This window comes from Brachionichthys hirsutus, chromosome 17 (assembly GCF_040956055.1).
Source record: "Brachionichthys hirsutus isolate HB-005 chromosome 17, CSIRO-AGI_Bhir_v1, whole genome shotgun sequence".
Lineage (NCBI taxonomy): Eukaryota > Metazoa > Chordata > Actinopteri > Lophiiformes > Brachionichthyidae > Brachionichthys > Brachionichthys hirsutus.
This window is the reverse complement of record NC_090913.1, coordinates 4,179,661-4,192,377: the sequence shown is the minus strand read 5'-3', so window position 1 is coordinate 4,192,377 and position 12,717 is coordinate 4,179,661. Positions and strand designations below refer to the sequence as shown.

Here is a 12,717-nt window from a genome sequence, read left to right as displayed (position 1 = left end):
TTATTAACATGATTGAACGATGAACTGGCACGTGAGGAAATGTCCGTAACACATTTACAGCATTTGTTACAACCTTTAGTTTTCTTTCACAATCAACATAGTCAGTGGAATATTAAACACTGTAATACTGTGTCACAGAGTACATGGAGGAAGGGTATACGAATGTACTGTAAATATGAATATATAACACATAAAAATCATCGATAGATACATGTTTGGCCAGTTTGAGAAAAAAAATGGACAAGTTCGGAATGCACAAAACCACCAATGACGAGAGGACATTTCTCACTCTAGCAACATTTACTTAAAGTTACTTAAAGCCTCTGCATTCAGGTGACGTTTGATCAAAAAACACAGATTTCAACACGCTTCCCATAAATGTCCTGTTGAAGCACTAAAATCAAAAATCTACAATCGGGAGGAAAATAAAATAAAGAGAGACAAGTGAATATTTCAAAATGTTTGAACATTCAAGCAGTAGAAAGGTGGCTGCTCACAGCACATGCCTTCATCTAACTTCTAGTAAATGATCCATTGTAAAGTTATTAATTATACAAGATCATTCAGAATTCTAAGCAAGGAGTGATGCACATCACTGAGGCGGCGGAGGCGGAGGGGGAGGGAAATTAGGGAAGGACACCGGAGCTGGAGGCCAGTGATGAGATGAGAAAGCTGAATTGAAGAAAGAGGGGGGAGGAGGAGGGTATAGAGGGAAGTTGGCTAGGGGGAAAGGAGGAGGGGGGTAGGGGCAGGGAGGGGGTAGATACCCTGGAAGAACATTTGAGTGTCTGCTTGGTGGGCGAATCTGTCTTGGTGGAGCTTGGGCGTTTCGTAAAGGCTGTTGTTTATTCCTTGGGTTCTGGTGTCTGAATTGAGCCCCTGCATGTCTTGGTGGGAAATGCTTCGTGTCACACTGCTGCAAGGTATTCTGGGTATTGCGGGCTGGGTTATCTGGTGGGGAAAAATGTGATAAAGCAAAATGAAAAACAAGAAATTGTAATGAAAGTGTCATATACTACTGGAAAACGCATCTTAAGAATACAAAGTTGTATTCTTAAATATACTGAATTTATACTTCTTTAAGCCAGTTTTCATTTACCGGTACACTTAAAACAGGTGAGATGCTTGTTTTGTCCATCACACGCTTCAGATATTAGATATAACATCTATATAGCATCTAAGATATTAGAAGTGGTTGCCTTACTAAATGCTTAAACTAAAATGAGGATGGAATTAAAAATAAAATAACTTTTCTGTACTTTGTTCACTGCTTGGTCCAAAAATCAATCCGACAACTTTTCAAGAATGAGCAGGCTTGAAATTCTTTTTATCTTTTAGAAAAGCTGCTGTTGTTGAACATAAACAGCGTTGAACTCTAAATGTACAGAACTATATTTGTGTATATGTGCGTACTTACCTGTATTATTGTTGACCTTTTTCGAGCGCTTTATTTTCCTCTTTGCGTCATGCTCTTTCTCATCGTCACTATAATCTAAAGCCTGGAAAGAGATGCCTTCATATTAGAATAAATAAATAAATAAAGCATTCATGGCTGCATTCAGACCTTTGTGTGTCCTCCAAGTCAAAAACTAGCCTCTTATTAGCGCCGGCTATGACGGACGCATCTCTTCACACGTAATGTAGCTGGATAACCATCCAATGATTCTGGTCTTTGTATTAATTAGAATTCATGCTTCTTTTTTAATATTGTGAGCAACTGAGTCATTTACTGCCTTCAACAGACTTGCATTTGTCATTTTGGCTCTAGAACCCAGTAAATACAAAGAAAGGTTCAACAATTAAATTCCCAGGAGGAAAAAAAGAAAATTGTAGTGGTGTGACTGGCAACCTTTAGCATAAAAAGAACTCAATGCAAATCATTTTGAGTCAAACAATTCTTGACATAATTTATTTACTGATAAAAAAACAACAACTCTAAACTGAAGCTTCAACTTGCACCGAGATCACTTACCTCAGCTGGTGGTTCGTGGTCATTCTTCCACGATGCATCAGATCCCTCTAGACTGAAGAAAAAGGATTTTTACAACGATATATTACATTTGGTACGACAGATATTTCATTTCCTTATGATTAGCTTTCTAGAATTCAGTGTTTATATTGTGTATGTTCTCAGTTTTATTCATAAATATTTGTTGAAATGAGTTAAAGTGTAATTATTGTTATCCTCATTAATAATATCTTCCACTCCTTTGTCCTCCGCTAGGTCTCACGCAACAATTGCGCATTAAGGAAAAGCTCAACCATGTCCATTTTGCCGAAATAAAAACCGACTCACAGTTTGAGCTGTTTGACAAAGATGTATCCTGTGTACTCTTTGATGGCCGGTGCATAATAAACGCTCAACCCCTCTCTCAGCCCCTTGCTGCTTATCTGTTCTACAGAGTTGAAACGCAAGATATACAGCGGACTGGACACTGGGCCAAACACCTCGAACACCTGAAACACACAAGAACATTACATTACAAATAAAACAAAATCATGTGAAATACTTGTTCGTTTAAACAAACGTTTAGGGGTCCACTGCTTTCGCTGATAACTTCACCTGGCATTGCCGGGGTGTGGTGCTTGCGGAAATAGATCTGCTTTGGCTTTTTGTTTTTATATAATAAAAAAATGCTAATATGATGGGTAGGAAATGTCTTACTGTGAATCCATGCATTTGATCGGTTCTAACTGACTGTCCACATACTAACACATTGGAATCTCGGCTTACGAAAACAACGCAAGAACAAATTTTGACTTGGACGGGGAACAAGCTTTGGTGTATGAACACCCAAGAGCACCAATTCCCATGCTTGGCGTCATCATCATCTAAATTGAGCCGGTCCCAAGCCCGGATAAATGCAGAGGGAATTGCAGGAATAGCATCCGGTGTAAAGATTTGCTCATTTATTTTTGTTATATGCTGATTTGCTGTGGCGACTCCTCTCGGGACAAGCCGAAAGTACAGTAGCAGCTCAATCACCTTAAACTGTGGGAGTGTTTTAGAGAGACAACTGCTGTGCAAGCTGGAAAGGTACCATCACAGTTGTAAAAATGATCCGTGTGAGCAGTCTAAAAGAAAGCGCCGGATCAGTTTAAACATATGCGATGGGAGAAAAATGTCCTTCACCACAAGAAAGTATTATCGGATTCTTTTGCACCTTATAGGCAAACAGCTGCTGATTTGGGGCCCCCAATGGAATAAATAATGCAGACTACATGGAGAAGAACAGCGGTAACGACGGTCCACCCACCTTGGCCAGAGACACCCTATCAGATGTAAAGATGATGCTGTCATCCGTCAGAGGGGGCATGTCTTTTAGAGACTGAATGATAACTGTGGACGAAGAACAAGCAGTGAAGGACAGTTCTCTAGAAAGCTGTTAAAAGCGTTTGCTCGTATTTACCAAGCTGCTGTATAATATTGGAGACTGTTCCGACAGGCAGCAATTCCACATCTTCTGGTAATGTAATGGACACCTCCTCCACTGCTGGCAGTTCCTACATACACAGATGGTTTTTTGATAAATCAGCCTTTTGTCAGACGACATCAAGTCTCATCGGCTCAAACAAACCCTATTGACAAAGAGCTGGACCACCAAAACACGAACCGATGGACGATGGATGCATTTCAGCCAGAAAGAGACTCAAAATTATTCTATTTCCTGACATTCACTTGACAAAGTTGAGTATTACGGCCTGTATGTACGCAGATTACTCTTTTACTCTGACGTGAAAGTCCTCCTTGAAGTGTAGAGCCGAAAATATCCAAGCCGTTTCTGACGCAACGATGCATTACCTCAAGCAGGACTTCGTCTCTGGTTTTCACGGGGGCTGGTTGGGTGAAACTCTCATCCTCCACTGACACGGGGGCAGGGGAGGATGAGGAAGAAGAAGAGGAAGAGCTGTCACTGTTGACAAAAGAGGAGACAAAGACGCCGACCACTGAGGCTAAATTTTGACAAGCCCAAGGCTAGGGCTGAAAGCATCAACAACACACCTTCACTAAAAATGATTTGTTCTTGAAATAATACCTGTCTGAATCCTCATCATCATCTTCATCACGGCCCTCTGTTGGACTGTCCAAAGGAAGTTTCACAGGTGATGGTAAAGTAGGGACGTCTCCCATCTCATTTAGCTGTCTCTGCGTTTCCGAGGACATGCCGACACCTTCAGCGGCTACGCTGACATCTTCTGACTGGGTAGCCATGGTAACCTCCATCGTCTCTTGCTGCTCCTTGTGGTCTTGCATCGATTCATTCTTCTCCTCATCCATCTGAAAAGCACGCAGGCTGACCCCCAGATAGCACAGTGGGGTAAATGATCCACGGAACAGCCGTTTGGTCAGCTCTTAATCTCATGTTTCCGCTCAATGAAATAGTCGTGCAGGTATAAACACACCTTAATAGCGCATTCACAGGCTGCCCACTCGATTGTGCATTACCCCAAGCGTGAAAGTCGGTTCTTCTTGACTACTACTTTTAAATCGAATACAATTGTCTATATATCTTGCAACACATACAAAAAAAAAAAAAAACGCGGTTGCAACCATTCGAAATCTGATTTTTTATTTTTGAAACTGGGGAAAGTCGCCAGATACAGTCAAACATGTTATGTCAGCGAGCTAACGGGCTAATGGTGCTAACAGTTCCGATACACGAACGCCGTTGGGACCAGAGCGAGCAGTAACGAGGCAGCAGGACTCGTTTCTTGTCCTTGTCCTCCTTCTATCTCTCCAGTCTTCATTACCAATGTCCGACACTCACCTGTTCGCCGAGCTGCTGCGGAAAACCTTCGGGAAGCAGACAAGCGAATTCTCCACTGAAAGGAAACTACTTCTGTTCGTCCCCTTTATAACGAAGGTCTTGTTTACATAAAAGTATTCCACGTTTTACAATTTAATTTCAAGGCAGCATCGATATTAATAATTATTTGAGCACGCTACTTCTTGCCTTCTCCCAAACACGTGGGTTTATATTTTTCCGGGTGTGCGCAGTGCTGATGCGCAATGCCTCGTCCGACTCCTCCCGGACACGCCCCCTCCTCCTCTCCCCCCAGCGCGTCAGCGCCCTCTCCTGTAAAGTGGCCCACATTGAAAATCACCGCTGCAAAAATGTTAAATTATGACATATTACAACTCACTTCTAATTATAAGAGGCTCTATTAATTATTAATAGTACGCCTCCTATATTAACACAGTTACAGTAAATTATATTTAGTTATGACTTTCTGTTCAGGGTAATAAAAAAAACCATTTCACAATGAGGGTATTTGGGAAATACAGACATGTTGTGTTATATTGATGATTTTACATTGAATGGTGTTTTGACTCAGACTGTGACAGCATGATGCAGCAAGGCTGTCATTCACCCATTCACAAATTCATACTTCTTTAAATCCCTGCCATTCACACTAGAAAATACAAAATCAGATATTTTAGCATAAGAGCTCTCTCTCTCTCTCTCTCTCTCTCTCTCTCTCATTGAAGTTTTTCTTTGATGTCACAAAAATATTGCTATTTTTTTTTAGTTATCTATGTCTAATTTGAATCTTGTTCTCTAATTTAGATCTTGCTCTAATACCTTAAATGTATTAATTACACAGAGCATTCCACAATAGATTCAATGTGTCAAGTTCAAATAATAAATATTCTCACCCATCTGATGCACAGTTGACCATGTCAGTCTTCATGTATTCCTCTATGAATACAATCCATGATCTTATTATCTTAACGAGAGCATCCAGATTGCAGATATACTTTAACCTTCTTAAGATTGACCAGCAGGTGACAGCACATTTCCATCAGATTAAATCTTCTCGGCTGTGCTGTGAAACGGTCTGCGTCAAAGTGGAAATTCTTGAAAGCTGTACAAAATACAACTTTTTAGTCTCCATATTAATTGTGACATGAGGAATCATATAGTTTATCGCATCAAATGTGAATGCTTCAATCAAAAAAAAAGTTTTTTTAGATGAAATAATTGAAATCATATTTTTAATGCACCATTTGGTGGAATTTCTTTTACTGATGTCTGCACAAACAACAAATGCAAAATTGACTAAATCTGTACATGGATGAGAATTCTGTTCATAAATCCTTCTGTTTAGTTGCAACTTAATTCATGTGAGAACCAAAAACCTTGTCAGGTTTTTCCAGCTTTATATCTGACAGGGGTCTTATCATTACTGCACATAATCAGCTTGTGCCAGCTCCTGAATGTCCTCGTTATTACCATGTAAATCAAATAATATTTTTCAACGATGGGCCACTTTCCATCAATCAGCATTACCTTTGAGGACAAAATAACAGAAATGGCCTAAATCAACATTTCTATTTAATCTCTGAGGAATATTTATTGAACTCTATTTATATAAATTCTTACGCATCAAAAAGGGAGACATTATTCCATAATTACAGTAAGATGCGTATCCAAGGAGACAGGAAGTGAACTGACGTCTTCTTGCGTCTGTGTTCTATGATATTTTCTTTTGCTCAGGATAGCATTGCATTGTTCAAACCTTTAACAGCAATTTCCATTGTTCCAAAAAGCACAACAGCCCCCCCCAGGATAGAAATCATTTCACATGGTAACTCAAGGGGGGGATATTATTGTCAAGAAATATATAAAGGAACATATTCCATTAGTCCACCTTGTGGCAATAATCTTGACTTTTCACATGGGGAAAACCCAATTTAAACAAATCAGGAAATAACAATGGCTATTGAAGTAATGCTGGTGTTGTCATCCTGTAGCAATGTAGGAATGGAATTGTTATCAGTTATGATGTCATAAGTCTTGAGAAGGCATACAATTCATTACAAAACAGAGACATAACAAAACTCTGAATACTAACACTGCACATTAATGATTATACTTGCATAATAATGGCCACAATAAACATTCTTTTAAAATCTCAATTAAATGTTATTTGATTTCTAAAAGTGAGATCCAGAACGACAAGTCTTTAAAGTCGCTTAATGTTGATAAGACACTGTGAACAGGCCAATTATGAATAGTCCTTTTCCTCTCCTCCTGCCCTGTTTGTGATCGGAGAGCCGATAATCTTATCCTGCTTTCCCTGCTTCGTTATTCCCCTTTCACAGTGTCTTTGTTTACGTCCGTTTGGGAAACCTGTTTTTGGACTCATCTGTGTTGGACACATCGTCTTGAGATCTTGATTTTCTTCATCCAGTCCTTGACGACGGCAGCTTTGTAGTCACTTCTGCAGTAGCGGAGGCATGTAGCATTGGACCTGGTGCACCTGCTTTTAAATCAAATCACTCATCTTAATGGACACACACACACACACACACAGAGAGTTCCAGGCCTGACACACTCATACTTGTGCCACTATTTTGCAAAGGTTTTAGAATAAATTTACAAGAAAATTGCAATTAATCTCTTACTGTGAGAACAACCCTTTGTTGAAATGACCCAAAGTGAAGCAATCATTTTCATGTTAGCTCAAATTCCACAGATGTCCGGGATTGCACGGTCAAAAAAAAGCATAGCATTCCAATTAGGCAACACACACAAACACTGATGTACAGACAGAAGAAAACAGACATTCAGAGGGAGCGAGAGAGGGAGGGAGGGAAATGTTTGAGGTTCTCAGCATATAACCTTGACCTGCTGTCTGGGGGGTCTGAGCTATTAGTCTTATGATGTTCAGTGTGCATGTGTGCACAATTAATTGCCTCACCAAGAGGTCAGGGATTTGTTGTTTATGTGACTGAGAGTCAGAAAGACGAACGGAGAGAAAGCAAGCCCCCCCCCCCCCCCAATGGCATGCTCAGTCCGAATGAGAGACCAAGGCCAGAAGCAATAAACGTAGACTAGAGTATACTTGGAGTATCAGCACTCAGTAAGATGTGACACACAGCAGTTAACATGTCTTCTCATGGTTCTCAGATAAATACAATTGAAAGGTAAATCAAGGCAACTGAATTTCGTAGCTGTGACGTCGTCACAATTCTTGGCATCTTTTTGTCCACCGGAGAGAAAGCAAGCCCCCCCCCCCCCCCAATGGCATGCTCAGTCCGAATGAGAGACCAAGGCCAGAAGCAATAAACGTAGACTAGAGTATACTTGGAGTATCAGCACTCAGTAAGATGTGACACACAGCAGTTAACATGTCTTCTCATGGTTCTCAGATAAATACAATTGAAAGGTAAATCAAGGCAACTGAATTTCGTAGCTGTGACGTCGTCACAATTCTTGGCATCTTTTTGTCCACTGGAAGTGAAGCCTAGAGTGTTTTTTTTTTTTTAATCACTCTTTATCAAAAGTCTTTGTTCCCTGGGTTGTTGACCTTTAAGAAATGTTAGAATTTCTCGAAGGTTGCAATTTAAAATGTTATAATAATCAGACAGAGCGTACCAAAGCAGTAGAAGGGCTTATCCATTCATTCATTTTCGACTGCTTTACCCCTCTGCAGTTCACGGGAGTTGCCGGAGCCCATCCCTGATTGCTATGGGCAGAGGCAGGGTACACCCCGCATGACAACAGTTCACTCAACCATTCATACACGACGCACAATGCACAATTTGGGGCAGCCAATTCACCTAGATTGCATGTTTTAGGAGGTGGGAGGAAACCGGAGAACCCGGGCACGGGGAGAACATTCAAACTCCGCACGGATGGGATTTGAACCCAACCTTCTTGCTTCTTGCTGCGAGGCAACAGCGCTAACCACTCCACCACCGTGCCGCCGAGAAGGGACGGTGGCGTGACTCCTCACCAGTCAGCCGAGGCCATGTTTTACATTTCTATGAATTTTTCATGCACCCGTTTCCTGTTTTGTCTCATGACTCTCCCACTTCCCTTCTCATTTCAGACTTCCTACTCTTGTGTTCTCCCCCCCATGATTATGTCCCTGTCAGAGTGTTCCTTCTGTGCCAGTTTGGGAGGCTCCCACATGCTGTCCTGAGAAACCCATTCAGAATTCAATGTGTAAGTTTTCCTCAGTCGTGACTCTTCCTCAGCCTGTTGTCCTTTGGACTGTTTGTCTGTTATCTGGATTACATGCGTACCAAATACTGATCCAACTTTAAAGGATTATTGATTCCTGATATAAAATAAAAATTTTGTTTTCAATGGAGGGAATCACTGAGGAAACTTCATTATATTTTAATCACTGGAAAAGCATTATACAAGTAAATTTTAGAACAACTTATCTCCTGGAGCAATCATATAAATTCACGGAGACATTTATACATATATGGATATACTGTAGATATTGGTGATGAGACCAAATGCAGCCTCATACGACATAAACATTTTAACATCACACCCTGAAAAACAGGGTGTAAGGATAAAATCATACCTTCCAATATTTATTTGAAATCTTTACTTTTTTTTTCTAATCAGAAGATTAAATGTTTCACCATTAAGGGGGATTAACTGCTATTTTACATAACAATAAGTGTGTTGTTGATCACTGACTCATTCCACACCGTGAAAAGATACACAGTGAATATATATAACATTTTATGGAAGTTTAAAGAAATAGACATTTCTGATAAAGGGGCTGCAGATTATCCTTTATGAAGTCAATTAGAAGGGGTAAAATGAAGGAAGCAAAATAAAAAATAAAATACATAAAAAAGTATTTATCAAAATGTCTTCATTATAAAAACTGTCCATCCAAATTATATATAACTTTCAAAATTAAAGCACTAGTCTAGAGTATATATTTTTTCTTACTAAACGTGAGTTGCCTAGCTGGGACATGCAGCAACTATTATTGAACCATTAAAAAAAAGAGTGTGCCTGAAATCACACGTTGATGTTTCTGTCTAATAATAATAATTCGTCTATATGTTTCAAAAAAAAAAAAAAAAAAAGTCAGTTGGTGAGAGTCTGCTCAGAGTGAGAAGTGAGACTGACGTTGAAGCAACACAAATGGTGAGGTCATTGAGCCGTTTCCCTGGGTCCAGCCTAATTAATGGTTTATCGGTGTCAGCCAGCCAACAAAGGAGGCTTATCTCTCCACTACCATGCTTTCCCTCCAGTCACTCACTGTGTGTGTGTGTGACAGAGAGAGAGAGGGTTGGGGGGGAGAAAGGGGGGAAGAAATTATTTTGTTCCAAAGATTACAACATAGGCCTACTGTCATTTCCTCTGTCCTCTTCCCATTTGGATACAAGTAAACACTATTTAGATATGAGAAATATTTCACATGCTTTGTAACTTTTTATAGCTATTATGTTTGGGTCCATAAGAATTACATTTCTCGTTTCTCGGCATGTTTCTGGACCCAGCATCTATTGTGCAATACCTGGAAAATGATTGTTCCCATATGTTGTCTTTCAGATAAGACAGAATAACTTTAAAATGTCAGCCCCCCCCCCCCCTCCTCCCTAATCTCTACTTTCTTAAGACATTTATTTTGGGTTTGCACTGTCACTGGAAGGAAACATGAAGATATGGGTGCTCTTGTGGGGGAGACACCACTGTAATTTAAAAGCTGCAGAAAGCTTAAGTGTTTCGGGACTACTGTGCAATGCCAATGTGAAAGTGACTTGTGCTTAGAGTCCATTTATGTTTAGTCCTGATTATCATTTAATTGGAGATAGAGGACGATCAGATTTTTTCTTGCAGGTTTTTCTTTTTATACAAAGAAGACTGCATAATTGTTTCTGACATCTCTTTTAAAACATTGAAAATGACTTGAATGTGGGGAAAAGAACAACATAATTAAAAAGGGTGGCAACAGATCCCAAAGATAATTTATTGATGGGCAAATCACAAAACATCAGAAAACATTTAATGCTTTGCGAATGCATCGATGTTAAAGAAAGCAAAAAAAATAGAATTTCAGCATTTCCAGTTGGCAAAGAAATTATTGCACCAAAGTCTCCTCCTCCGTAGCTTTGTAAAATTGTTGCTGGTCTGCTGTTGACCTTAATACTGTCACAAATAGCTGAACTGGGGTATAGAGCATCTTCTTCAGTAGCGTGAGGACTCCTTCGGTGAGATTCCAGTCATTCCACAACTGGATGTGAGACCACACCTGCGATACAATTCTGGGGAAATCACGTCATATTTGTCATATTTGTGTGCACTCAGTCACCCAACTGCCACAGCCAACTGTGGGAATTCATATTCTAGCGGAACTTCAGAACAATAGGTAGGGTAGTGTGTGTGTGAGAGAGAGAGAGAGAGTCTCAGCTTTGTCTGAAAATTATGAAGTGAAAAGACTTTTAGGCTGATATATCTGAATTAGAATTTCCAAGGTCTGAATGGCAGGGATTTCAAAAGTCCTTTATCAAATATTAAACAAGCTATTTGCATATTGTATGACCAATTCAAAAATAATGTACCTGAACAAATGTAGAAGACGATCCTTAATGCTTAAAATCATTTCATACGGTACTATAAATAATAGCTTTGCACAGTGTTGATATTAAGATGAAGGTTGAATTATTATTGAATTAAAAGCAAGCATCAAACAATTACAAATAATTCAAGTTGTTATTCAAAGTTATGTTTTCGCCTGTGTTAGTTAGTTAGTTACGGTAGTTAGTTAGTTAGTTTGCCTGTTAGCAAGGTAACTAAACAAGTTCTGGACAGATCTTGATCAAATTTTCAGGACATTTGGCAATCTTACCACAAACAGTTGTATACATTTTGATGATGATCCACAAAAGATCCTGGATCAGTTTGACATTTTCATAAACATTGCAGTCAATGGAGCTTAAAAAGTTGTTCCTCAATATCTCGGTTGATTATTGACCGATGTTTATGGAATTTTACACAGTCATGCAGAGTGGGGGGCTCTATCTTGATCTCACCACCAAATTTAATCCGGATCGGATCCAGAATGAAGTCAGTAAAAAATATTTGATTTTAACATTGAAAACCCCATGTACGGATTAGTTTTGCATCATACTTTGGGTCTGGACATAAAATGTCAGACGGAATCCTCAACACTGTGTGTAGGGTGGGAGATAAAATGTGGATATTTTATTTAGGGAATGTTTAAAAGCAGGAGGACTTCTATTGTATGCTGTGGACTTTGGACATTGTGCTTTAAGTTCAGGCTTTTAGAGCCTGTTAATTTAGGCAAAAAGGATGAATTTTCCTAAAAATTCATCACTTACAAAACAGTTTGTTGAATTCACTTTTTAATACTTATGTGAAGAGGAGGCCAGGATCCATTCCCCCCTGTGTTTGTCCGTAATGTAATGCCACTATGCAAATGTATTTGGAAGTTATAAATAATCAAATGAATAGTTCCTCTGCCTTTTATAACAACTCTAAACAGAACCTACAGCCTTTTATAACAACTCCAAAAATAACTTACATCCTATGGGCAGGGTTTCCTATCTTTTAATTGTTTTTGTCATGACAATTTCTATTACAGCTGTGTGCGGCCAGATGTGCGGCTCCGGGCTTTTATTGTGAAGGAGGAAAGCCCGTTTTCCCGTAATGCTCCTGGTTGACGCGACTCCTCTGACATTGTTCATACTAACGCTGCGGAGCCTCTCTGGAGGGAAATACTGGACCGGAGACTGAGAGACAAAGGAAGGAGACTGACGGACGCAAACGCACGCACGCACGCGCGCGCGCACGCGGAGAGAGAGAGAGAGAGAGAGAGCAAATGAAAGCGTTATCAGCGACAGAAGCGGGAGGGAGCGCAGACGCAGGGGCTTTTTAAGTGTCCCCTTTTTATGGTTGCGGGTCATAATAACTTGATAAGCTCCGAACC

The 12,717-nt window shown here is 39.9% G+C and overlaps 1 protein-coding gene across 1 annotated transcript; it reads right to left on the bottom strand.

The window, feature by feature from the left end:
* Positions 1–592: 592 nt before the first annotated feature.
* Positions 593–4,279, bottom strand: naf1 (nuclear assembly factor 1 homolog (S. cerevisiae)). The gene is made up of 8 exons (XM_068751483.1): positions 4,038–4,279; positions 3,803–3,914; positions 3,411–3,504; positions 3,258–3,340; positions 2,297–2,457; positions 1,973–2,024; positions 1,418–1,499; positions 593–951 (listed from the first exon to the last, which is right to left on the bottom strand). The coding sequence occupies exons 1-8, from the start codon at positions 4,277–4,279 to the stop codon at positions 593–595; spliced, it is 1,185 nt and encodes a 394-aa protein (XP_068607584.1).
* Positions 4,280–12,717: the final 8,438 nt, after the last annotated feature.

What these genes read in the sequence shown, in the direction of transcription:
- naf1 (XM_068751483.1), bottom strand. Translation starts at nt 4,279, where the DNA reads ATGGATGAGGAGAAGAATGAATCGATGCAAGACCACAAGGAGCAGCAA. An exon ending in CAATATTATACAGCAGCTTG is followed by an intron (nt 3,341 to 3,410) that starts GTAAATACGAGC and finishes CTTCGTCCACAG; the next exon opens with TTATCATTCAGTCTCTAAAA. An exon ending in ATAGGGTGTCTCTGGCCAAG is followed by an intron (nt 2,458 to 3,257) that starts GTGGGTGGACCG and finishes TGTGTGTTTCAG; the next exon opens with GTGTTCGAGGTGTTTGGCCC.